The sequence below is a fragment of the Centroberyx gerrardi genome, chromosome 16, assembly GCF_048128805.1.
Source record: "Centroberyx gerrardi isolate f3 chromosome 16, fCenGer3.hap1.cur.20231027, whole genome shotgun sequence".
NCBI classification, from domain to species: Eukaryota; Metazoa; Chordata; class Actinopteri; order Beryciformes; family Berycidae; genus Centroberyx; species Centroberyx gerrardi.
In genome coordinates, this window is record NC_136012.1 from 8,255,838 (window position 1) to 8,282,959 (window position 27,122).

Consider the following 27,122-nt stretch of genomic DNA (forward strand, 5'->3'; position numbering starts at 1 on the left):
ATTTCTCCTGTTTTGTGTCCCTTGGTCTGGCTTTTCTTACTTTCTTTTCCGTGACCCTGAACGTTTGTAAAGCACTTTGGGTTACTGTGTTGTATGGAATGTGCTTTATAAATAGAATTTGATTTGATTTGATTACACGAGCGTCATTTGGGTATGGCAATGTGTGGCACTCAAATTAAATGAGTCCAAATTTGATCTTGTAACCTAGTTTTTATCATTATAATGGAAAGCAAAGATCACGCAAAAAAAATAAAAAAATAAAACACATATGGAGGAATTTAGGAGCAATAATGTTCCCTTGTTCCCTCTGGTTTGGTGTCATTTTGAATCCCCACAGCACGGCAAGATGACCGCAGACAGACACTGACATTAAATGAGGTGATTGACCTTTTTGGGTCGCAGTAAAACCTGGTAACACACCAGACTTTACAAACGGTGATGTAAGAGAGAAGTTAATAAGTAACATGGCTTCACTTCCCCTTGGTGGTGAATAAGAAGTACTGCAGGAGTTTCCATTGGACTGATGCATAGGAGGCAGTCTGACACATTAGCAAAAAATTAAGAGGCAATCTACAGTGTATTTCGTTTATTTTTTTATTGCAAACTAGAAAAGCACTTACATATAAAGAATGTCTGAATATTTCCGCAAACAAACATTATACCAAGACTTTCCGGTGGAAAAAATAGGCTACATCTGTATAAAACTAATTTAAATAGTAAATGAAAACAGAACCAAAAGGAACAAAAGCACATCATCTTTTTTTAAATTAAAATTTTCTTTTTTTAAACTAACAGATATTGGTTTAGAAAACAGTAGTAAGATCCACACACGACTCAGGCTCTATCATGTTAAAACAGCATTAGATACACAATAGGCTAACAACAACAACTCTAGAAACTTAACTTGCTTGGCATTGCAACTTTAACCACTAAGACTTTTTCACAGATTTAATCAAATAAAAAAGCATTATTAGCATAAAACAGAATGAACTGAAAGAACTACCTTGCAGTGTTGTACTAAATGCTCACAGTGATGGACGTAGGCAGAATATATTTGAACATGAGTAAAAATGCTATTTAAGCTTGATTTACCCTCCTTGACACTGAAGCAGGCTCCAGACCGGACACATCACTAACAAGACAAAATAAACCAGACGCTCCTTGAGTTCTTTAATTATTCAAACATACTAATTATTACTGTTTCCACCATGTCTGTCTATCTTGCTGATCTCCAGAGCAGCCTGGAACGGTTCATGTTTGCATAGAGCGAAGGATGCACCACAGTATCAGTTTTTCACTGCAGAAACTTGATTCTATTAACTATTAACTATGAACTAATACTGACCAATACAATCCATTCATTTTACAAAACCAGGCCTGGAATTAAGTCATTTTTAGGGCAAGGCCACTTTGGCCTTTGATAAATACAAATTTATTGGGGCATCACGGCCAAAATGTAGGGCACCAAGGCCAAAACCAATGGTTATTAAAATCCCTTTTTCAGTCCTTTTTCCTCAACAAAATAAATATCCTAATAGAAAAATTAAGTGCTGCAGTGTGATATAGCACATATGTAAGATGGCTCAGACTGCAAAGTTAGTTACATGTCCAGTAACACACGATAACGTAAGTGTAACCCAGGTTCTTTTCTGTAGATACAAATTACAGATGTCCCCTAAACGCCTCATATGCAGACTACTGCTACAGCGTTTTTGCTGCTCTCAACCCGGTTAATTTTGCTATATTCTTCTTTGTACATTTAAACTTACACTAGTTCTGCTCAAGCACTCATAGCTCTCTCCTTCTTTTAACGACTTTCTCGCTAATCCCACAGTTGTTTACACGCTTTTCAGATCTGCTAGTTACTTAGCTTAGCAGTTAGCGATAGCTTAGCAGTTAGCGATGGCTTCTCTCTCTCCCTCTCAGTTTAATTAATAATTAGCTGTTAATGTTTACGTTAACGTTACACATATATTTGCGGGAGTGGGAGAAATCTCGCGCTACTGTTGATGTCCAGCGTGATGATGGAGACTCTGGGAAACGTGAGTTTGCTTATTTGCTGAGTTGCATGTAGTTTGAAATGAGGAAATCCGCAACTTTCTTTTAAGGGCACAACCTGGGCACAACGGCCAGGTCAAAACAGGGCATGCCAAACTGGCCGTGTGGATAGTTCATTTTAGAAGGGGCATTACGGCCACACTCCGGGGCATCCACAGCACTGGCCGTTTGGCCGTGGTATAATTCCTGCCCGCCAAAACAATACAAACTTAGAGCAGAAGTTTGCACACTGGACAAAAGTGCTAGTGATTTGCGCTGTTAAGAGAAATCTACCATTTGAAAAAGTTGTTTATTTAAATTTTTGCCATGTTTCATGAGCTTCTTCGTCTCTGATTTTAGGGGAATTCTCTCTTACCAATGCCCAGTTTTAGCCTGGCATTGGCCCAGTGTTGAATACCAGTATCAGTATTGGTACTGCATCCTTACATAAGTATAATGCAAAGTGATCAAAGGCACAGTGTGTAAAAGCTGATGCACATACAGCGCTCTTCCATTAGTCAAGCACCACCAGTGCAAGTGTATATTGATTGCATGTCCCTAATGTAATAGTGACGTCTCTGACAGCACCAAAAGTGAGTTAGTACCATGTGTGTTTGGGCTCGGCGTAGTCATGCCCAGCCAAACTGTGCACAAAGCGTATAGGAAAAACAAGCCAAACTGCGACAGTGGGAAAAACCATAACAGAGACCTGGACTATACAGTGACAATCATAGTTTCAGCGAGTTGACGTCTATGATCTGCTGCAGGATGTTGTCCAGGTCGGCGGTCTCCATGCTGATGCCGGCCAGGTCCAGCTGGGGCAGGAGGGCGGAGAGGAGCGCCACCACGTTGCCACGGATACTACGCAGAGTCTCCTGGGCCAGGCTGGGTGAGGGCACAGAGAGTAAAGTCACATTGCGCATTCACAGTTCAGTTCAGTTCAGCTGAAACTCCTGTCTCGGGCAACTTGACCTTAAATTCTCTCCGACAATAAAGGCAATCAAGAAATACAGAGTGCAAGGGACAAAACAACAGTACTGATTCCGCTTTTCTATTTTTCTGTTTTCTTCTTTGTTTCCCTTTTCTCTGGTGGCTGTTCTGTTCGATACAAAAATAAGGAGCCAGCAAGAAAAGGGCAAATAGTAGATACGGGCAAATAAGAGATTATTTGGACCATTAAGACTATTAGAGGATGCTGTTATACAAGGAATGGAAGGAATAAAGGAGCAAATCAGAGAGGAGGAACCAGATATAGTTGAAAAAATGGAGAAAAAGGAAAGTGAAAATTCAGGGGAACGGCAGGGAGGATATGACTGAAATATTTTGGGAACAATGGAGAAGTGAGAACAAAAAACAAACAAACAGCGGTATGTCTGTCACTGCACCACATATAAAGGGTGATACCATTAAATACAGTTTTCTTGTTGTGTCTGCATGTGCATTATGTATTTAGTAGGAACAGGAATACACACCGGGTGTCTTCCGGTGAACTGGTATCGCTGTCACTGACTCTCATCCGGCTCTGGGTTTCATTCTTGTCCCTCCTGGCTCTGTCCTGCTCCGGCTGCTCCTTCTGCTCCTTCTGCCCGCACACGGCCCTCTGTCCTGGGCTGCCGGACGAAGTCGAGCTCTGATGCTGCGGAAGGACAGGAGAGGATTACATAGAACCTGCTGTTGGATCTGAATGTTGAGAAAGAGCTTTTTTCCCAATTCATATAGAGCTGTACAGCAGTATGACATCACAGATTAGTGGTTGAGACAAACTATCTCATCTTTAGCTACTGGTGACAGTTGTAAATTCTACTCCTTGAGCATAGGAGTAACATATTTTAACACTGAAATTCAGTGTCATTGCCCTTTAATTCACTGAAATTATACAACCATGCGACCTGACTGGTGGTATTATTTTTAGAATACTTTCCACCCAACTATCATGCAAATTTTAAGCAAACCTTTGAAATGTGGTGGAAAATTTCAGCTGGGTTGAAGTGAATAAACAGGCTCCCTCAATGTCAGAATAACACACATCCACCAGACAAATGGAGAGGGTTGCAAAAATTGACTAGTATTGGGCAAGTTGCTATTGTTTCTTTGTGTCCGCTAATGTTGGCCATATTTCAAACTGCCCGAAGACAAAAACAAAGAAATGCACTTGGCAATATTATAATGTATCAACTAATGGCCGTACAATCCCGACAGGCATATTACAACCTAAATTTCATTTTTTAGTCAGTCTTTCAGAATATCCAAAGCCACTTAAATTGTCCAATGAGACTGAACTAAGTCTACGTCACTATTTGACAAATACATTTTCATCGCTATTTATTGCAGACTTTCTTTGTCTGTAAAAAATGTTTCCGCATCATGCGAGCGTGAAAAAACTTTTCATAACACTGAGTAAACTTTATCCAAATTTGCTGTTTCCATATCAAGTTGATTTCTCAACTTGATATATCATAATTTGCATAAAAACAGTTGGATACAAACCCAGCTAATGAACACAGGCCCTGACCTACTGCAGACTCACACCTGACCTCACCCACCTCCGTCTGGCAGCCGACCTCCCTGGTCGCTGCGGTCGCTGGCGGTGTCTCCGCCCCGCCTGCTGGCTTCTCAGGACTCATTTCGGTCGTCATCGTCCCTTGAGTCGTCTTCTTGACCTCCAGGCCCAGCAGCGTCCGAAGCCTCTGGGCCTCCTTCTCCAGCCCGGCCAGCCTCTGCGCCACCGCCTCCCTGTCGCCCCCCTCCGGCGGCGTGGCTCTGCTCCACGGCCCCTCGGTGCGGCTCAGCGGAGACACCACCACGGTCTGGGTGGGGGGGAGCGGGTGGGTCCTGCCGCCGTCCTGCTTAGGCTTACTGGCTTCTTTCCCAGGGCGCGGCTCATCTGCCGCGTCCTCCGAGTCGGGCTGCTGCTCCTCCCAAAGGCGCGACCTCTTTTTCAGGTGGCAGAGCGGCCATGTTGTTTTCCTCTTGTGGCTACGGAGGACAAAGGGCTAGTCAGTGTGTGTGTGAGCGTATATGTGTACCTTCGTATTTACCTATTGCACGAATACGCCCTCACCTTAATTCTTCTGCTTTGTCCTCTTCACTTTCCACTGCCTCCATGTTTGTCTCCATCTTTTTGTCCCTCTCTGTGTCCTCAAGCCTCTGAGTGTGTGTGGCGTCAGCGTTTGTGTCATTTCCCACGTGCTTCTGTCCTTTTTCTTGCACAATTTCTGCCTGCTCTTGAATGTCTGTGTCATTTCCAGTGTCTCTCTCTCGTGTGTGTGTGACTTCTGCCGCGAGCGTCTCGTCATCTCCCGAGTGCGTGTCCGCGTGATCGTCCGACAGCTGATCTGTGTGTGTCTGGTCTTGTGTGTGTGCGTCGTCCTCCTTGTGCGTGTGCGACCGGTCTCGGGTGAGTGTGTGATCGCCGGTGTGTGAGGGCTGGAAGGTGGGCTGGCTGGGCTCAGAGGAGCTACGTGAGAGGACTTGGTGTTTTGTCTCTTTGTCCTGGAACTCACCCACCTGGAACACACACAAGCAAACACAGTTGGGCAATATGTATAAAAGTGTTGGAGCCGAACAGTATCTAGTTTTATTAATGGGTTACCTACAGTTTCAGCAAAGGAAATAGTTTTACCTCCAGTGATTTTTCTCGTTTTCTGCCTTTGGACTGCTCTCTGCAGAAAGCAAACAGATGCAGAGTTGAGGAGGGAAACCATATGTGTGTGTCCCTTCAATTTCAGGCAACTCAATTAATTTTTTCTGTTACTGGCACCGGCAAACAGCATTGAATCATTTCTATGATGATTCTAAGAGGATGTGAACTTTGATTCACCTAGCTTTGAGATTTTTACTGGGAAAGAACTGAATCAGCTGAGGAGAAATTCAACTGAAGGAGTCCTTAGATGCTAAAATGCAATTTTTAAACAAGAGAAATGATCCAATTCTCTTCCTGTAGGTCTAGCAGTGTCAGGTAGAATATGGTAAAAAGTGAAAACTAAAACTTTCCCTTATTGTCAGACAGAGACATACTGACACACAGACACAGACGGAAGTAAGACGATGAAACAGACAGGTAGAAACCACAAAAGAACACATGAACCCACACACACACACACACACAAGGTGGAGACACGCTGAAAATAACAGTGTGAAACTTCCGTCCATATATGAGCCAATGCACGTGCCCACACATACACATGCACACACACCCACATACACCTCCATGGTACACACACTTTGAAAGTGGTGGCGTTGAAATTGCAAGCAGAAACCGACAAAGATGCACATGTAGAGAAGAAGTACACACACACACACACTCACACAGACAGTTTGAGAGGTTGATAGGAATGGGCAATTACTGTTTCTTGTGGGTTTTTTGGTAGCTGGGTGTTAACATCTCCACACTCTCCTCTGCTTCCTCTGGTGAAGAGCAGCTCCTGGAAGACAAACCACAGACACAAACAAACCTGGCTTAGCAAATAATACTAAAGTAAACACACACAGAAACTCACACACTGGCAAAGCAGTTTCCAAAATACGCAGTGGTATTCAATCTCACACACATTTACAATGAAACAGAGTTGAAATAAGATTTTTTTTTTCTTTTACCAGCTTGAAACACAAGCTGAAGCTGCTGTGATAAGATGATGGTGATAAGATGCAGGGGAGCGCACCAGAGGGGAGTGTCAATACAAATTGGGTGGCATAGTGTAATTTTGGTGTCAAAAACTACACTTCCACTTCTGTCTACTCAGACCACGTTTTTCTGTGTTCTGCATCCTGTGCTATTTTTGTGGCTTTAGTTGGCAAAGGCGCACATGTACATAGAACTCTTCAAAATGAACCCCTTTCATATACGTTTGCCTGTTTCACTTTGATATAAATTCTTCAACCAGTGACTAACTGAGTGCAACCCCTTTTAATCACTTAAGAAAAAACAACTACAGGCAACCGACAGAATAGTAGAAACACATTTTTTTACTACAAAGTACAACAAAGTTAGTCGTTTCGGCACATGTGGTTATTGTGTGAATCATTGTCTTCAACATAAAATATCCAGGGCCTCCTCTGTCCTTTACTGTCTTATTTAAGGTGCCACACATTGTTGACGGGGAGCGCACTGGTTTTAAAGGGAGTGAGAGAAGCTGATTTGATTGGCCAAATGACCAAAAATCTGTTGGTCATCCCCAAGTGCATTATGAACATGCACCAGCTCCTGTGCTTGTGCCTTGATTCATTAAAATAGGGCCTGAAAATTGTGGCCTTTAGAAAGGAAAGTAACGCAAGCAAGCAATGGTTGTAGAAATAAGTCAACAGTTTTAAAATCACGCTTGAATATAAACAAATGCACCCATGTGTAATATAGGTATCCATCCATATATACAGTATACACTCAGTACAAACATGCAAGCAAGCGTGAATGCATGCAAAAGCACAGACACAGATGCGCGCATGCACACACACACACACACACACACACACACACACACACACACACACACACACACACACACACACACACACACACACACACACCTGAAGCGTGGGTTGGGGTTCTGGCTGCAGTTCCAGTTTTCAGGAGTGACACTGTAATAACCCGGAAGGACGCTCCTCCACTTGAGGCACTCTTCACACTGTAACCACAGTGGACTCCTACACATACACACATATACACACATCAGTCATCAGTCAAGCAGAAACAGGCACACACCTTAAAGGGGAAGTCCATCCACTCAGAGGTGTTTTGCTTGGTCTTTTTTGTCTGTTTAGATTGTTTCCTGTTATGTTACTCTTTTTCCTTTTAACCTTGTGAAGCGCTTTTTAACAAAGTGTTTTGAGTTTAAGGCTAAGTAAGACACTGACCAGTGTTATTCCCTGGGACATATGTTCAGTACAACTTCTGGTTTAGAACTAGAATAAAAGAAAGCTCATTTGGTTGCAAAAACTCACAGAACATTTTAAAGTTCACAGGGTCAGCTTCTTTATTATGGTCAAAAGAGCAGCTGCAGTGTCTATTTTAGCGTCTCAGCTAAAGAACTGTTTGATTTCACTTTCAGTTGAATTCACAAGTTCCCACTTGAAAGCTGTAGGGTATCAGACCACCTGCACCTTCCTGGATTGCTGCTGTCAGTTCTCCACAAGATATAGACGATCTCGACTGTGGAATAGTTACTTTCACACTGCCAGTAGTTCTGTATCTGCTGAGCAATTTCAAACACAGACTTGGAACCAACCTCCTCTCTCCACACAACACACTTAGTTATTTTTCACATCTGCACTACTGTAATTCAAAGTGTTATTCTGACTTAAAGTGACTCACAGCAGAAAAACAACAACAACAACCGACACTCACTCGTCGCTCTCCTGGCTCTCGTCCTTTTCACCTCTCCTGTCCACAGCCTGAAACTCTCTCTCTCTGGCCTTCTTCTCCATCACTTCTCTCCAGTAGTCGTTGAGTTTCAGGCCCAAGGCACCCAGGGTCAGTCTGGGGAGAGGAAAATGGAGGCGTCAATGTCAATGTCTTTTCCACTGGTTTCACATTGTCATTATTACTACATTACTTACCGCCAGAAATTGGTCAGTCAGCAACCTGGCTCCGATACTTTGTGTACCTTGGTCTGAGTGATTCCGATGGAAACGCCAAAGTGGTGTCAAATTGATGGTAATTATTTTTGAAAAATAGCGTAGTAGTAGCCAAATAGTCGTGGTTCAGTTGGTGTGAACCATGGAGAAAATTATAAATCTTTCTTACTTTGTCCTGCACACTACTTTGGAAAAAACGTTAACTTGTCTCCTTTGCATTATCAGTTTCTCTTTTGAGACAAAGAGGCACTTCTTCTTCCACAGAAGTGTTTCACAGCGGTAAGAAATCAAGGAGGCACTAAAATGTGTGACTGAGGTCAGCGATATTGGCCAATGGCAAAATTTCAGCTGTGATCGACTTTCCTGCGGTGACGAACCTCTCATCTGCCGCCACTTCAGCCATTACTCAGATCTGTAGAAAATGAATGGACTTCCAGGAACTGCTGCTTGAGGCACTGATGCTGTGTTTGCACATGACTGTGTGTGAGGCTACCAGTCGGCCTTGTCACCGTTTGCTGTCTGTCAAGTATCCACCTAAGTGGCTGCGTGACTACATGGGTGTTTATGAGGCCAAAGCCTGTGGCGTTTGTGTACTGTGTGCATACTCTACCTGTATTCTTTGGTATACTCAAAGTCTTGCTTGTTGTGAGCGGGTTTGAGAAAGTTACACTCGATGACGCCGATGACCCCCACTCCTGCCCTCTGACCTGAAGACTGTGGGGAATGATGGAGGGAGGGAGAGAGGTGGAGGCAGAGGAAGAGACATATTCCCTCTTTATTCTAGTACACACTCACACAAACGCACAGTAATGCTTCTTGCCTGTCGACTTTGAAAACACACAATCTCCTTCCCCTACCTTGATCTGGCAGCCCACTTTCTCGTAGGACTTGATGAGTCGGTTCTTGTGGTACATCATGATGCCGTAGTGGTCTTTGTTCTTTGGGTTCAGCCCAAAGGTCACCTTCACCCTCTCTTTCTAGCAGCCGCCAGTCAAGGTTAACAGGCGGAAAATAGCAATTGTTACCAGCAATTAGTTGGATTAGGATAGGATATGGTCAGATAATGTAGATCTTTACATGATCAGGATATCAGCTGAGGATACGTGGGCAACAGAAGTAAAAAAACAAATAAATGTAACTTGGGTAAGCTAGCTGAAAAGCTGAAAAATATTGAAGCTGCAATTCCAAAAGGAGGCTGAAGTTTTTTATCAGAAGAATGAAAAATGGAGTTGTACAGAAATCTAGTTGCACATCAGGGAAAATGTTTCATTTTATTAAAACTGAACAAATTCCAAGCAGAATCTCATCCCTCACCTCCCCAGTTACATTTCACAAGAGCTGACAAGTCATTAAGTGGAAAAGGTAGTTTGACTGAATCAGTCACACACACAATATTCAGCAAAAAAAAAGCAATTAAAAAAAAAAAAGCAATATGATCTCTTTTTTTATAATTGTGTAACAACACTTACAAGCAGACACATGAACACACACACACACACACGCACACACACGCACACACACACACAGAGATAGTGTTAGGATACGCTGAAGTGGGGTTTATACACATCATGCTCAATGTGCGTCAGCCTCTTCGCCACCAGCTTGGCAAGAACCTTCTTCCCTCTCAGTACGATCTGAGTCCTGGGCTTCAGGTACAAGATACTGAGGTAGGCCTGGGAGAGAGAGGGAGAGAGAGAGAGAGAGAGAGTGAGGGAGAGAGAGAGACAGAAACAGAAACAGAAAAAAAACAGAGAAAGTTAAAGTCAAAGTTAAAGTCCAATTTGTTATTGCAGTCTGGCACTCTCTGTTGAAACACTGTCACCACAATACCAGCTTCATTTACATTTTGATTTATTGGATTTAAGATATTTTTCCACTAGCACATTGAGTTACAAAAATATCTTTCCGAGAACTGTAGCGCTGATAAGACAAAGTGACTGATGATTCTGCTTATTGATACCTAAGAGCGTGATTCACATGGCTGCATTGGGGTGACTTCAGTACAAAACCACAAGTATATCTCCAGTGGTGACAAGTGACTTTTTGCTTGCATTTCAGAAAGTGGCACACACACACACACACACACACACACACACACACATGCTTTCATAGCCTGTTTACCTTTGGCACAAAATATGTAACTTTATAATGAATGGTAGGATAGCTGATGAGAAATTAAAGGTAGCATACATTTAATTCAATTCTTTGTAGCATTTTAATATCAATAAATCATTACCACATTAATTTTAAGACAGCAGCATAATTACCATACAAACAAGACCATCGCATTTCACAAGGGAAATCTGCTGCATTGCTTTATGGCACAAAGGGAGATTACTTTACAGCACAAACCAGGAATACGACGCTGTTCTTCCGGCACAAACGGAGCTAAAGCTTTCAGAGTTTCTCACAATGGCAGATGATGGAAGGGGTGAAAGGCCAATGGAAAAATCACTTCCAACATGTTTATCCTCTTCAGTAAAGAAAGAGAAAGCCAACACATGCAACGCAGGGAGGGACAGGGAGGACAAGCAGCAACATGCTCTCTGTGACAGGAACAGAGTGTATGGGAAATGTGGTCTTAATTCTTTAACACTTGCAAAAGGTCTCACTTGTTTACAGTAATTATACCAAGGTGTCACAATTCATTTGACGATGATATATTGATATTTGAAAACGCCACACACAGCACCTTTTATCCTGCCACGACTCACCCTGAGAGAGTAGTCCATGTCTGGGACGTTGTGCTCGGCTCTCTGGGATCCGCTGCTCTTCAGACCCTTCTTCAGCTCCTCAATCTGGATCTCTGGCAGACGGAAGTCACCGACATCCGTCTCAAAGTCCAGCTCCGGGTTGCCGTCCTTGGCCCTTCAGGATCACATAGGAGAGATCAGTTGTCCGAACAGGTAATTAAATATTTGTATCACTCTCGGGCTACTTTTGAGCAATCTGGCAGATGTTCAAGTTGAGGAACCGGTTTCACAGGCTCTAGTGTCCACTATTTAAATGGGGCAGCAAAGTTTTATATTTCTTTGCTGGGTGAGGGTGGGTGGGTGTTTGACAGTGTGCCGCTTTGCATACATTTGTCTGTTGTATGTAAGGGCATGTTTACACAAACCTCATATGCATATGCTGTGGATGCATGTGCATTGCTGCCAGTTTCCCTGCCTGTGTGTCCGTTTGTGTCTGTGTTTGCACATACTCCTGAATCCCATCTACATTACACCTTGACTCACGGCCTGGAAATTTGAGCCCTGACCCCATAAAGTCCCTTCCAAACCCAAATCAAGCACAGGCTGAATAGTTTTTATATGATCTCAAACTAAACTAAATTCATTCAACCCGAGTCTGACACAAACCCAAGCAATGAGGTGAGAAATTCAGCCCGACTCCCGAGGTTCTGACCTGCGGATGTTCCAGATCAGTATCTTGGTGCCTTTTTTCGACGGGATGGAGTCGAAGTGTGCGTGGAGCTGCTCCAGGGAGGTGATGAGGGAGTGGCCGAGGATGGCAGCCAGACTGGCCTCCGAGTCCTCAGTCACCACCAGAGACTGTCACACTGGGTCAAGGAGAAACCATCAGGGAGCTTACAGAGTGAGGAACCTGCTCTCTACCATGTACTGTAGGTGCGTGGATGCTTGAACATACATACAAAAACGTGCTTTGTGTAGCATTGCAACATCAATAGATCCATACCACATTAATTATGAGACATTAGTATAATTACAGTAAACAAATGAGACCATCACTGAGAAGATTGGCAGCCTCTATCAGCCTCTATGCTGCATTTAGATTGCTTTACAGCACAAAAGATATTGCTTTATGGCACAAAACAGGAAGAGGGCGCTTTTCTTCCAGCGCAAATGGAGCTAAAGCTTTCAATTTCTGGAAAATGGCAGATGGTGGAAGGAGTGAAAGGCCGATGGAAAAATCACTTCCAACATGTATCCTCTTTAGTAAAGAAAGAGAAAACCTTTGACCAAAGACAAGGCCAAGCAGCAACAGGTGGGAGGGGGGTGGGTTAAGGGGATAGTTGTATACATGTCTTTGTTTTTGTTTTGTTTTTTCTTTTCCCTTCTTTTCTCTTTGTTTGTTTGTTCTGTCTCTAACTCTAAAGCGAGGACAAATCTGTAATACTGAATGTATTTTACGACTGCTTCCTCAATAAAAAAAGATTTAAACATGAAATACAGGCTACCAACTCAAACATGGTCTCATTTGTTTATGGTAATTATAACAAGGAATCCTAATTATGTTGAAAATGATATATTGATGTTGAAAAGTGCTTTAAGTATTACATAATTAAGTAATACATGTGCACCAATGTGTTATGACAGATACAAACATGCAAACACACATGGATGACCAATGGCTTGCATGTGCACACGCTTGCACACCCACCCATGCACACACACACACACACACACACACACACATTCTCCCCTCCCTCCCTCCCTCTGTGGTAGGATATTGGTCTGCTGGTTGAAGGGGACGATGGGGACGATGACGGCCTGGGCCTTGATGTTCTGCAGGTAGGTCTGGGACAGCATGCCCACGCTCTGGCAGCCTCCGTTCTTGGTGAAGATGAGGGCGTCGCGGCCCAGGCGCATGGAGCCGGACTTGAAGCCGTTGCCGTATATGCCGATGGCCTGCTGGCTGGCCTTGCCCGAGCCCTTTTCTGTGAAGCCAAAACTAGACGCAGAGGCGAAGGGGGAGGGTGACACGTCGGCGAGAGGAAGTGTGCATGTGCGTTTGCATGTGTGTATGTGTGACAAGCTCATTTGTGGGAGTGTGTGTGTGTGTCGTTTGAGAAAGACAAAATGTGGTCTAAAAGTGTTGGTGAATCATTTTCTGTGGTTTGTGTGGAAAGGAGAAAAACTGTTTGTGCATTTCTGATGTGACTTGATGTAAGTTTGTGTGTGTGTGTGTGTGTGTGTGTGTGCGCCCCTCACCTGTGCATTTCTGATGTGACTTGATGTGAGTTTGTGTGTGTGTGTGTGTGTGTGTGCGCCCCTCACCTGAGCATCTTGTGCAGTTTGTTGGGGGTCATGCCACTGCCATTGTCAGTGAAGGTTAGACAGAGTTGACCCTCTTCCTCTATTACATCTATCAAGATCTGTTTAGCAGTTACACCGGGATCTGATGCATTGTCTGGTAAACGAGAGAGAGAGAGAGAGAGAGAGAGAGAGAGAGAGAGAGAGAGATTAAAACTCCCTGACAGTTTTTCTCTCATGCTATTTCAGTGTCCCTGCCTCATGCGGCCAAGTGGACCACAAGAGGAAGGAAGGTGATGGTCTGGTGTTTGACAAGCTTAATTCCACCTTTTGAAAAACTGCTTTTACAAAGCAACAGATAGGACTAACTCACTATGAAACTTTTTAACAGGTACTAGGTAATGTAAGTCTTGCATTGACAAAATGATAATCCTTTTGAATCCCTCTCCGCTATGAAAATGAACTGTATTAATCCTAATGTAAATTTTAGAAAGATACTATGCAAATATCACAGCAAAAGCCCCCATGTTGTAGGAATACTATAGTGATGTCATACTGTAGGAGATTAAAAAAAACTATAAACTACAATAAACTCACTATTGAGTACCACAGACACACTAGAAGCCCCTGTAGGAATAGTATAGGAAGATTATACCATGGGAAATAAAACTACCATAAAGTAGGATAAGGTAAACTCACTTTTGAGTATCACAGACACACATTAAATCCCTATATGAATATTATAGGAACATTTAAGTGATTTTTCGTGGGGTCTGCATTTCAGAGCTGCTGAATAATGCAGCTCATGTAATCTTTACACATTTCATTTGGGAAATTGAAACGGCTCTGTGGCTCTGTCCTGCAGTGAAGGTGGACTGGAGAGGAGGCATATTTAGGGTGCAGGAAGCACAAACTCATCTGCATAACTGCCTATACACAGTACACTCCCTCCATAATTTGCTCCTCCTGCCAGCCTCCACACAGCCAACAGCCAGACAGCACGTCTCAGCCAATAACACTGCACAGAGTGGAGGAATAGCAATGTTGACAGCACGGAGTGTGGACGCTTCGGGTCACATGGATGGACAGTGTCAAGTGATTCATGTTCCTACTGTGTTGTAGAAATGATTTTAACACTTTGTCCCTTTTGCTACATTTTGAACAGACTTTTACAAAAAGCACTATTGTAATCCTAATACATTTTACTATAAAAAATATGACGGCAATTCTATAAGTGTCTATAGGAATCTTATAGGAATGTTATATTGATACCACAGCTAGGAGATGACAAATACTATAAAGTACAATAAGGTCACTATAGATATTACTGATTACCTCAGACACAGTGTAAGTAACGTTAACTATAGGAATATTATAAGGATATTGTCGTTAGGGGGTGAAATAGAGGAAGTCCATTCAGTCCATTTTAGCACCGAGACAAATGTCAGTTTTTATACACAGACGCTCGTACACGCGACAACAGAAGACCGTATGAAACCGTATGAAAAGAGGCGCACGTCGACAAGACATTACAAAGGCGACAAGTGCAGCTCGCGCACCGACGGCTGCAAGGTAAAAAGGTGCAAGCGACTGACGCAAAGTTGCTTCAACTTGTTGACACACTTTACCTATTAATTCTGCCACCGCGCTGAAAGGCCAGGTGTGACTCGTTGAATTGCTGTTCAGGAAGGAAGGGCTCATCTGCAGAAGAAATAAAAATAAGCCAGCAGTGAGCTTGTTTCCCTTTGCGACAGTGTCATTCTAATTTCCTGCGTCAACTTTTTCAACAGCGACTTTTCAGCAGTGACTTATCAAAACATATCCTACTGAGATATATATTTTAAAAATACATACCGAACTGAGGCGAATCCCATGCTCGCTTAATCTCGCCATGTTTTGCAAAGATACTGCGCTCTCTCTCTTTCATGCGCTCTCTCTCTCTCTCTCTTTCTTGCGCTCGCTCTCTCTCTCTCTCTCTCTCTCTCTCTCTCTCTCTCTCTTCTTGCGCTCTCTCTCTCTCTCTCTCTCTCTCTCTCTCTCTCTCTCTCTCTCTCTCTCTCTCTCTCTCTCTCCATGCACTGCGTGTAAACCAGTCAGATACTGTCTGTAGTGGGCGTAGTGTAGTCTACTCTCGGTGAGTAGGCCTTCACTATTAAGGAAGTTGTCTAAAAAAATGAAAGAGCTGAGCAGGCAAGAACTGACAGACTCACTATAGCGCCCCTAGTGAATGTAGGGCAGTGGGTCCCAGACTTATTGGGTCTCCAAGGCAGTCCCAGAGGGTCTGCAGTAAAATGATAAGTTCAATTTCCGGATGGGCACCTACAAGTTGATTATGTATAAAGAGGATGAACATAGAGTATGTATGTATAAACACGATGAACATAGAAGTAATTATTTAAGTTGTGTATGATGGACACTGGGGTGGATAGTTGGACTATAAACAGTAAGTTCATTGATTAAGCTTAGCAAAGGGGTAGGACCAAATAAGTATTTTACTTCTTCCTACTCCATTTCGGACATGTAATATTTATTTATTTATGTTGTTTATTTAATTGTATTGGTTATTCTTGTTTTGTTTTCTTACGTATGTGTATATATATATATGTGTATATATATATATATATATTTTTTTTTTTTTAACATGTTCGAAATAAATCTATTCTATTCTAATTTCACTGTTACTTTATTCATTACCAGAAAGCACAATGAGGGAATATGTGGAGGGGTGACTATTATACTTCATCCACTGTTATCTCCCCTCCTGTAGACAGACAGCTCATATAGGGTCAAATCTAGTTTTAACCAATGTTGTCTAAGGGGATCTTTGGCAAGAGAAAATCTGGGAACCCACTATATCAGGGTGGAGCGTTTAATACATCCATGGGGTGGAGGCAGAGCTATTCTGGAGGCAGGATGAGTTAAACCTAAATGGGAGGAACAACTACAGTTTTTTTTGGTGTTAGTTAACTGGCAAACCTGAATGGTAAAGAGGGAACTGTGGTATAAATGACAATGACTTCTTTTATTCACTCATTCATGACCATGGCATTCATAACAGTCATGGATGGTCAGCAGGCTAGCTAAAGCTTACTTAGATAGCTACAGCCTACAGCTACTATGGCTAGTTTGAACTTGAAAGGTCAACTATGCTAACTAGCTAACCTAGATAATTTAGTATGGCTAGATGCATGAAGTTTTCACTTGTTTTGTTCTTAGTTTGGGTGTCGGATAGGGAGAGAGGTAACCGTGCCACATGAGCTAGATTTGAACCCATGTATGTACAGTGTATGGACGATTTCCCAATGTTTCCCATGGGCAAGAGAGTATCATTTGTCCACTCAACCAATACAACACCTGTTAGGCCAGGTAGGCCTTCAACACGTGAAGAAAGAATTTGACTTGATTAACTGGTGCTAACAAGACGGTTACACAAAACAGGATTGACACTTGGCATGACTCTCTCTCACATGCACAAAACCACAAACTAATATGCAGCTTTTCACCTTGTGCGGTCCCGCCCTCCTCCTCCTCAGTTGGTCATGTTCACAATCCAACGCTTGTCAGTCATGTTGATCAACTGGCTGCTTTGAAACAGCATCCAGCCTGAGGGCATCTGCCCTGTTAAAACATGTCAGATTCCCTCAGACTGGATGCCGTCATATGTCTGGCACTGGGGCTCGGAAGTAGACCTACATGCTTCTCACTCACTCGGTTCATTTTACTGCAGAGATCTGCGCAGACAGGCTGGCACTGTGTGAACTTGTTGCATCATAAACATGACAGTTGTTCATTTTGGTAAAACAGGAACTGCCATGCTGAGCAGCCCGCCTGACCAGCTCAAAGAGAGACATGTCATGACGTAGTGTGGCAGCTCTTCTGTTTGCACTGTTGTTGAACTCATCAGTGGTCAGACAGGTTTTGACCCTCTGACCCTTCACTCCCTCAGGTTTTGTTTCTCAGTTCTTACAAACTCTATTATAATAAATGAACCTACTGCATAAGACATGGCTACTTAACCATATTGTTGTCATTAGAAGTAATTAGAAATGAGAGGGAGACAAGTACAGGTTGTGGCTTTGAATATGGCAGACGCAGGGATATTATACTAACATAAATATCAGATATCAATAATTAGTGTCATCTAAATTTATTGGCAAATCATATCAAACCACAGTGTGTTGGAAAATACATACTTAATCGCAAGTACATTTGTTTTTCTGTGAGGTAACAAATTAGGGCGCTAAAACGGCGGTAAACACATTTCAAGTTGACAGCTAACAGTCAGTCAGCAGCACACAGACCAAGGCACAGAATACTGTTCCATAAAGAAAGGGGCGGTCACTCTCTTCTCTCCCCTTCTTCTTCTTCTCTCCTCCGTTCTGTGTGCATTCACTCAGTCCCTTGTTGCATAGAAGAGTCCCCACCGTTGGTCTCCAGTGTTGCAGCGTTGCAGTTTGTCGCTCCATCCGTTCACTATGGCAAGGTAGTCCTCTTCGGAGAATTCCTGCACAGGATGGAGGGAGGTGTGATGAGCAGCCAGTCACCCAAAGAATGTAATGAAATCATTTTTTGTTTGTTTTGGCTTTGTTTCATTAGGTTCATAAATGGTGCAAGATGTTCTGGTGTGCTGATGTGTACCTTTGTGTGCTGTCAGTTGGTTGGGTGGAGCGTACATGTACTGTAGGTTTGCATGCATGAAAACCAGTATAGGCTCCGAATTTATGCTTGACCTATAATGTCCTATCTATGTCTTTTTGTGTGTGTGTGTGTGTGTGTGTGTGTGTGTGCGTGTGCGTTCGTACCTGGATGAACTCATGCTTGATGGCGTCTGCTCTCTGTAGCTCTGTCTTAATCACCTGGATGAACTGGGCTGTCCGGTCTTCCGCTCGCACATTGCAGAAACCAGCCTGCTCAATGAACTGCAGGAAGAGAGACAGAAGGGTTGGAAGTAGAGTGAGAGTGGTGGACAGTAGGCTAGTACTACATGACTTGTGCGTCTAATCGTGTACACGGTAGACTATATACTTTTTGCAAGAGAATTCATCAAAGGAATACTCTGGCTTTTCGGGAATTTGGCCCATTGGTCACCTTAGCCAATATGTGACGAGAGGATTGGCACCAAAATCATCTCTGTGTCTCTGGTAGATAGCTCAGTTCAGTGTGCATGCTAACGATTTAGCATAGAGTATGTTAAGTAATCGTTGTAGCAGCTCTAAGGCTGGATGTTTATTTAATTTTAATGACAAATGTATAAACCTGTCAGGCTTGTTTAGGGGATTAGTAAAATATACATAAAATTTGAGACTGTGAGACTAAGCGCAAGAGAGAAAAGTTAGCCAGACAGCTAGTATTTTTGCGCTGTTGATTCGTAATGGACTTCACTAATCAAATAAAATGTTTATCTTCATACTTTGGATGATGCTAATCGCTTACGATTACGTACTAAGCGTTAGCATGCGCACCGGACAGAGCTATCTACTGGAGACACAGAGATGATTTTGGTGCCAATCCTCACATCACCTATTGGTGAGGTGACCAATGGCCCAAGCTCCCAAAAAGTCGGTGTAGTCCTTTAATGGTACACTACATAATTAGTGAGTATATGTTTACCTTGCCATACTGTGGTGGTGTATAGAGGATGTAGCCTCTCTGTTTGACGTAGGCCTGGAACTGAGGTGTCCAGGGCTGCTCCCCACAGCAGTAGTCACTGATCAGCAGCCGGCCTCCTGGCTTCAACCAGGACTGGACACAAAGGGTAAAGAGAATTAAATAATCAATAAGTCATTAAGGTTAGACCTGATCAAGCATAAAGTGGTGTAAAAGACACCAATGTTCCATAGTTGATGTTCCATCAACCCTGATTAGTGCTAAAAACCTGCACATGACATGATAAATGTACGCTTCCATATAATGAAGGTTTCTATATTAAGTGATTGCGAGCCAGATTTCCACTTCACACTACACTCAAAGTTGAAGAAAAGTTTTTGAATTTAATTAAATGAAAATTTTGAACCTATATCCCTCTGAGTAAGGTATGAGAAGACGCTCACATGGAAGCGTTTGAAGAGGGCCAGTTTGTCGTCGATGTGCAGGATGGTGTCTCTGCTGTAGATCACATCAAAGGAACCCTCTGGGAACGAGCGCTTGGTGGCATCGGCCACCTCAAAGTGGACCTGAGGCAGGGAAAAGGTTGTTACTGATTATTCTTTTTCTTAAACCATTTCTCCTTAATGAGACAGTAAAGGGCGAAGAGGACACAGAGCAGTGGAGACACAGGAGAGAGGCTTTTGGTGGGATCAGTCTTAGGTCAGCAGGAGCACTTGTGGTTCCAGAGAGAGGGATTTTAACTACTGTACAACTTCTGGTGTTGACTGTAATGCAATATATGATAAGCATACAACTAAGCAAAGAAGAACCTCTTTTGTCTTCAGATCAAGCAGATTAATATCTTAATGCCGCCATCCAGAATTTCTTTGTTGAGTATGACTTGGCAATATGACAAGATGATGATTGCATCGTATTGTATCTGAAAACCAAGACTGACATTATCCCAAAGTGTATATCCCAAAGCAATGCAGGCCTTAATAAGCCATTTACAGTATTGAGGAACCTTTAAAATTTGCCATCAAAGTTCATTCAATTAATATGAGGGTGAAAAAATGTCCTCAATCCTGTGCTTTGGCTCTCTGTGGTGTTGCTAATCTTTGGTTTACGTTTCAGTTATGCATTGGGTGTTTAACTGAACGTCCACTTCACCAATCAGACTTACCAATGGCAGCTTCTCAGCGATCGCCCTCTCCATGGCAATGTCCACCATGTTCTCCGACAGGTCCAAGCCAAGCACCTCCACTCCAAATGTCTGAAAAGTAACCATCATGTCACCCTCACAATCATAGTCATCATTATAGTCCTCATCATCGTTATAATTATCAACAACATCCTTCTATCACCATCGCAGTCGTCAAAGCACAGCCTCATTATGCCAGTTTCCTTGGCTCTTACCTTTGCCATGTAGAAGTTTCCTCCACCGATGCCACAGCCGATGTCCAGGACCTTCTGACCAGGCTTCAAGTTCAGGAGGTCCACAAACTCCTATTACCACAAACAACAAACAGGTGCATTCTTTAACCTACTCAAAGCCCTGGGAAACAGACCCACCTTGTTGTGTCTTGAAGACTTCAGCCCTTCCATCTTTGGGTAAATAAGAATTAGGATTAAGACTGAGATGGCAGACCTCCTCATCCCCTTAATGTCAGTGTTAATTACTCTATAATGACAGAATTACACTGGCACAGAATTACACTAGCAATACTTTGTATGTACCATCCTGGGAAAAAATGGTGCAAGGGTCATGGAAATTTCTCTTAACTGAGTAAAAATATTTCCTGCTGTTGCTTACAATATCAAATTCAGTCACACCAATGATTTGTTTGTTAAGCAAATAGACTTCCTGAAGAGGGTTGTGAAAGCAGGAGTTAAAAGCTTCTATTTTACATTGGCAATCTGAAAAGCTGGGTGGTTTTAATTTTTGCTATCACAACAGAGACCCTCTTTGGTTTTTAACATGTTCTTGTTGTACCCATTCCAAAGAGCACCTGTTGATTCCTTTCTGCCTTGGACATTTCTGGTTCCAAGTAGAACCCCCAGATCTTTGGCCTTTTCTCGACTTGATTCCTACCTTGGTGGTGCTGGGCCCTCCTGTGCTGACGTATCCGGCGCCGAACATCTTCTCGTAGCGCAGGATCCCGCGGCGGGTGTACTGCTGGTTGTCCAGGAACTGCTGGAAGGTGGTGAAGCCGCCCTGGGTGGTCGAGGAGCGGGGAACCTTCTCCAGCAGCCAGCAGATCTGATTCTGGTTGTTCTTCATCTGGAGGAGGAGGAGGAGGAGGAGGCGGGAGAGGATGGAGACAGGAGGAGAAGAGAGAAGATAAAACCACAAAATGCACAAAATCTTGCACCCATAATATATAGGCCCATATATTATAATGCACAAATGATACACACACATGCACACCTTCACACCCAGAGCACACATTGCCATTGTAATTGCATGTTATATGTCTTATTTGACATTTTTGAACACATAAGTAACTACCTTAACATAGGTCTGAACTTTCTTAGTCAGCACAATGTCGAATCCAAACTTCTTTGCGCCCTCTGGCTCCTCCCACTGTGCTGATGTCATCAGGTGGCTGTACTGCGCCTGTGTGCGGTAGTGGGTGGGGTTGAAGTCCCTCTTACAATCACCTGGGTGGAGAGTTATGTGTTAAAATGGATGCTTCTCCTTATTGCATTTAAACATGATGAGAATAACATACTGGGTCACAGTGCTAAACACTCAAAATCAACTGAGAAAGACAGCAAAATTGATCTAAACTGATTGGAGGCCGTACAAAAAAAAGGGATGGAAAGATTGATACACTGCAAAACCTATCCATCTTAACAAAACATTTAGTCTAGTTTTGAGTCTGGAAATCTAATAATGGGGTGAGATAATTTATCTTCCAATGCATTTTCACCTTTCTTGAGAAAGCAGCTCACTCCACTCATCTCACCCCACTGGTAGATTTTTTCCCCCACTAGATTAAATGACTTGTTACAGCAAAATGGATGTTTTTGCAGTGTGGTGAACTTATCACCAACACCTAGTATCCTATCCTAAATAGATGGGACCTATAATGTGTCCTGATAGATCACTTGAAGTGCTCCATCATGCAGTCATTCTGTTTGTATACGTTTCATTGATTGATAAGATGAAATGGGACTGTGACAGTGTTATGGGAGTCTCAGTACCTGACTGGTGGTTGCAAGACTCCCTGAAGAAGAGGAAGCCACCAGGCGCCAGCCAGCTCAGCATCTTCTCTGTCACGGACTTCAGCTCCTCCTCACTCAGGTACATCAGCAGCCAGTTGGAGAAGATCATGTCAAAGCTGAGGAGAACATTTAAAGCAAACATCAATACACAAGTTATGGCTGAACGTGATCTTATGAGGAATACCTTTTTAGTTGGTTATTTTATTCCTCCACCAGGCACTTGTTACATTGTGGGGACTTTATTTACCTTTGCTTTATTTACATTTGCCTATGCTTTACATTACATTGTCAGTTTCTCTAAAATGATACTGCAAGCCTGAGACCAGCTGTTCCCCTTGGTCTCAGTGAGTAATGCTAAGAGGCCATTTCAGGCAAACTTGAGGATGAGTGTAAAATCTTTTCCCCACAGAAAAACAACCAACTAAAATCCAAAATGTCAAGGTATCCCTTCAACTTATAGTGCGGCATATTAGGAAATATCAAGTCATAATTCTGAAGGATGTTTTTAAGAGGATGTACTGTGAAAGGATTGTGTATTGTCTGCAATATGCTCATGTTGTGGGTACCAACTTTGAGCTCGGGGCCTCAAAGGAGCCAGTAGTAAATAATAACTACACTTTCTTTGGGCCTTCTGTTTCTGAAGCATGCAGCAGCTTGATGTGCAAGTGAAAGATGCGGTTAAGCAATACAACTCTCAAGATATAACACATGCTGGAAAGACATTAAAGTTATCATGAGAAAATACACAACCTGTTTTTGGGGAAGTCCAGCTTCGTGACATCGGCTTGGATGAAGGCGCTGTTGCTATGGTGACCGTTGTCCTGTCTGTTTTTCGCCACAAAGCTTTCCATGAAGTCCACGGCCGTCACGTGGTCGGCCTGGGTCAGCAGGTGGCTGGTGTAGCGACTGGAGAGACACAGGCCAGTGTTTAGTGTGTGTGTGTGTGTGTGTACGTGTGTGTGTGTGTGTGTGGGGGAGTACACTGACATGCCTACACACGGATGATGATACTATATTGTGACACACACAAACAGATACAGGCTCAGACACACACACACACACACACATCAGACACACAACATGTCACAAACATGCCCATGAACCTGCACTCACATGTCATATACATGTGATTGTGAGGCTCACCAAGGACACATTATCAGAGGATATATGGTCCCATTGTCTGTCCTCTCTCACACACACATACACACACACACCCACTCCCCATTCGCTCAGACAGACTAACACACATGCACACTGACCCGATCCCGGCCCCCAGCTCCAGCACCCGCTGCCCGGCCAGGCTGGGCAGCAGAGAGAGGATCTCGGGCAGCTCCTGCTTGGTCAGCTCCCTGGCATGGGAGTCCAGCATCATCTCCTCCACTGTGGCCTGCTTGGAGTGCTCCTTCCAGAACTCTGTCATGGTGCTGCGGACTGTCGGGATGTTCACATTAGCCAAGCAGGGAAGAGACTGTGTATATAATGCTACACACACACTACCAGTCAAAGGTTTAGACACATTAAAACTATGAAATAACACAAATGGAATTATGCAGTGACCAAAAAAGTGTTAAACAAATCAAAACTATCTTATATTTTAGATTCTTTAAAGTAGCCGCCCTTTGCCTTGATGGAAAGGCAAAGGCTTTGGAAAGAAATTCATACATAGGATCAATTTCACTATTTATATTTGTCTAAGAAACTGATTTCAAGCATTTAAGCATAAGCCTTTAGATCATAATGGCTTTAAGATAATGAAGAACATTCAATCAGGTGTGTCCAAACTTGGTGGTGTACACTAATAATCATAATGAATACAAGAGGACAAAAAGAAGAAGATGACCAAGGATAAGAAGAGTTGTAGAGCACTTTGTTAACTGCTGGGAGATAAAAGGAAAAGAGGAAAGAACAAACTTGCTTGGTAGACCAGAAATAGCACAAGGCAAATTATGACAGTAGTAACAGTAATAGTAATATTAGCATAACAATATGGATTTAAATTCACATAATAACGCTATACAATAGGCTTCAAAGAGTTCAGATAAGAAGTTAAACACACTGTGTCATTGAAGACAGAAGGACAGGAACTCAAATTGGGTTCCATCAAACAAATCAACCTATAAATCACACTATGAAAGCAATCAGTTAAATGCAGGTTTTGAAAATTAGCTCGTGTCTTTAATCAATAAACAGGTTTTGATAATTGTATTTCCTCAGGCATGTGCCAAACTCACTACATTGACCACCAACTGACCTGCAGTAGTTTTAGTATTTAAATTGAACACTGAGGTATTGCACATTTCAATACTGCATGCAACTGAACTTTTGAGCTAAAATTCTTCAAACCCAAACCCCCATGGAAAGCAAGTCTGGCACACAGATTAACAATCTGTCAAATCTGATTACAACAATCTCAAAACAATACACCAATGTGGCAACTCCACAGCTACTATGTAGGGTGAATTTCCCCATAATACAGTAGTATGATACTGCACTGGTCCTCCTTTATCAACAAGTTCACAGACAATTTGAAAAGGACATTCTCCACTGTAGTTTTCTCTGTCTGTCCAGTCAGTGACAGCTCCTACAGTTGACTGATTGTCCAAATCAACAATTTGACTGTATTCAAATGCTTGCTGCCATCGCCATCCTAATTGTGTAACAAGATCCAACCCAGTAGTGAATACAAAACGTGAGCCACTCTCAGGCCAGTGAAGTGGAAAATCCCAGCTTTGTCTAGGCTGCCAAGTATTTTCCTCTCCCTTAACAAGTGAAACTCCTTGCCCCTCACAGATGTAGACAACACTTCCATGTCTTGTCAGATCATGTCAACAGGTTTTACTTGTTTTCCGTGTGTCAAAAGACGGATCCCTTATGCATAAACAGAACACCAGACAAATGCTTTTCATAGTTAACACCAGAGTTGTCTATTAAAAGCATTCCTCAAGTTTACAGTAATTCAAGAGAGTCACTGATCTGTTATAATGTCTGCTGACAGATAATGCAATAAGCCACAAGGATAGTCATATGCAGTGATGTCGTGGGAAATAAGTGGGTGAACTATGACCTCCAGTCGGTCATGATCATAGGCTACAGAAAGACAAACAATATAAAGAAAAATCACATTTTCAGAAAACCCCCCCCATAAATTTAAACCTTGAATTACCATATCCTCATATAGACTAACTTAAATCAGTTTGATTCCACTTGATTACACATATATGGATTTGCATCATTCAGCCAGCAGCCTCTATTCTGCTAATAAAAAGGTGGGTAAACTGATGGGTTTACTCTGCCACTATCAACTAGTCATACAGCAACAGTTAACTGTTCATCATTCAAACAAGCGATGCTGCTGGGATCATTTGACAGCTGACAGCTGACAACTTCAGTGAGTCAGTGACACATTCCAGCAGCGCAGCATTCACAGCAGTAAAGGATTACTTCCACCAGTTGAATGAGCAATTTGGACAGAACAGCGCATGGCAGCTCCAGCAACCAACAAAGTCCAAACTTTCTGTGTCCAAAACCCCCCCAAAAAACTTCCACGGGTTTAAACACACAGTTAAAGAAAGCCGCACAATCAGCCATTTTTTTTACTCTGCTCATACCTTTATCCATGTTTGTCTTTGGTTGATTTGTATTGATTGAGAGATTATTCTAGGCCAATGCAGTCTGGTAAATTAACGCTCGTCTTAATTATACGGCGGTGAAATCTTTGGCAGACTGCAGGTTTCACCTCGTGGTGGTGTTTAAATAACGAGACGACCGGGGCGCGCGCAGGAGGTGGTCGCCAGGTGGAAAACTGACCATTAGGATGCGCCCAATATGAGGGTAGGGGAGGGGTGGGAGCGAGTGCGCATGGATAATCATTGTTGGGAAAAGGGTCTGTGGACTATCAGGCGGGTTTCCCCTTACCTCCTTGTTACAGCGGGGCCCGGACTGTCCCTGCGCACACTTGATAGTCTTCTGAGAGCTGTCAGTCACAGATAAGGCGCTGCGGCCTGTCAGTCATCCATGAGCACAGAGTCAGTTACACTTTGCTCTATTTGTACGCAAGTCATTCATTAGGCTAGTTAATTATTTTTTTTGCGAGGAGGGATACAGCTGGAAATTAAGAGTAAACGGTGAAGCGGTGCGCTTCCCTGCGCTATTCTCCCTTACCGGGGTCCCAGCTCCTCTGCTCGCCTCAGTTCTGCTGACACGTAGGAAATGTCCCGTGTGGCATGCGCCGATTGCGCAATATTGCCTCATGCTGCAGCTTGTTCAGTTCAAGTACAGCTGTGGTGAGCATTGTCATAGCTGAGGAGGCGTGCCTGTGTGTTAATTAAACTAAAAATATGTATACAAAGCATCATGTCATAGAAAATAGTTTATTTAAGCAATTTAGCCACGAGAGGCTGTGATTTGCAGTTGTTAGTCATGACGCAAAACATTGGCTTTTTGCTTTTATAGGACGGTGGTAATATAACACTGTAATAAAAAGAGTGAAAATGTTTATTCAGTAATAATAAAATTATTAGGCTATAAAAATTAAATTATTTTTCCACCTAGCAATATTGCTCTTGGACAGTAGCTAAATAAAGTGTTAAGAGACACAGCCTAGCCTCCTTAGTAGCGCATAATATTTAAATTAAATATAATGTGTGTTTATATATGATATTACATCCTTAATATCTAAATTAACGATGATACAGTCACAGGTGTGTG

General features: G+C 42.8%; 2 protein-coding genes across 2 annotated transcripts; both read right to left on the minus strand.

Annotated features, from left to right (window-relative positions):
* Positions 1–618: 618 nt before the first annotated feature.
* LOC139910456 (MORC family CW-type zinc finger protein 3) lies at positions 619–15,548 on the minus strand. The gene is made up of 18 exons (XM_071897747.2): positions 15,456–15,548; positions 15,230–15,302; positions 13,626–13,758; positions 13,079–13,299; positions 12,013–12,160; positions 11,322–11,475; positions 10,152–10,280; positions 9,465–9,584; positions 9,218–9,321; positions 8,378–8,509; positions 7,561–7,677; positions 6,384–6,461; positions 5,660–5,699; positions 5,099–5,544; positions 4,581–5,013; positions 3,510–3,673; positions 2,264–2,922; positions 619–1,377 (listed from the first exon to the last, which is right to left on the minus strand). Exons 1-17 carry the CDS (start codon positions 15,492–15,494, stop codon positions 2,766–2,768), a joined length of 2,688 nt encoding a protein of 895 aa, XP_071753848.1. The 5' UTR covers positions 15,495–15,548; the 3' UTR covers positions 619–1,377; positions 2,264–2,765.
* A 2,208-nt stretch (positions 15,549–17,756) lies between these two features.
* pmt (phosphoethanolamine methyltransferase) lies at positions 17,757–26,376 on the minus strand. Its single transcript, XM_071917331.2, has 12 exons — positions 26,331–26,376; positions 23,675–23,846; positions 23,166–23,321; positions 22,395–22,531; positions 21,697–21,848; positions 21,280–21,468; positions 20,604–20,693; positions 20,371–20,460; positions 19,652–19,774; positions 19,212–19,343; positions 18,404–18,520; positions 17,757–18,105 (listed from the first exon to the last, which is right to left on the minus strand). Exons 2-12 carry the CDS (start codon positions 23,833–23,835, stop codon positions 17,995–17,997), a joined length of 1,458 nt encoding a protein of 485 aa, XP_071773432.1. The 5' UTR covers positions 23,836–23,846; positions 26,331–26,376; the 3' UTR covers positions 17,757–17,994.
* Positions 26,377–27,122: the final 746 nt, after the last annotated feature.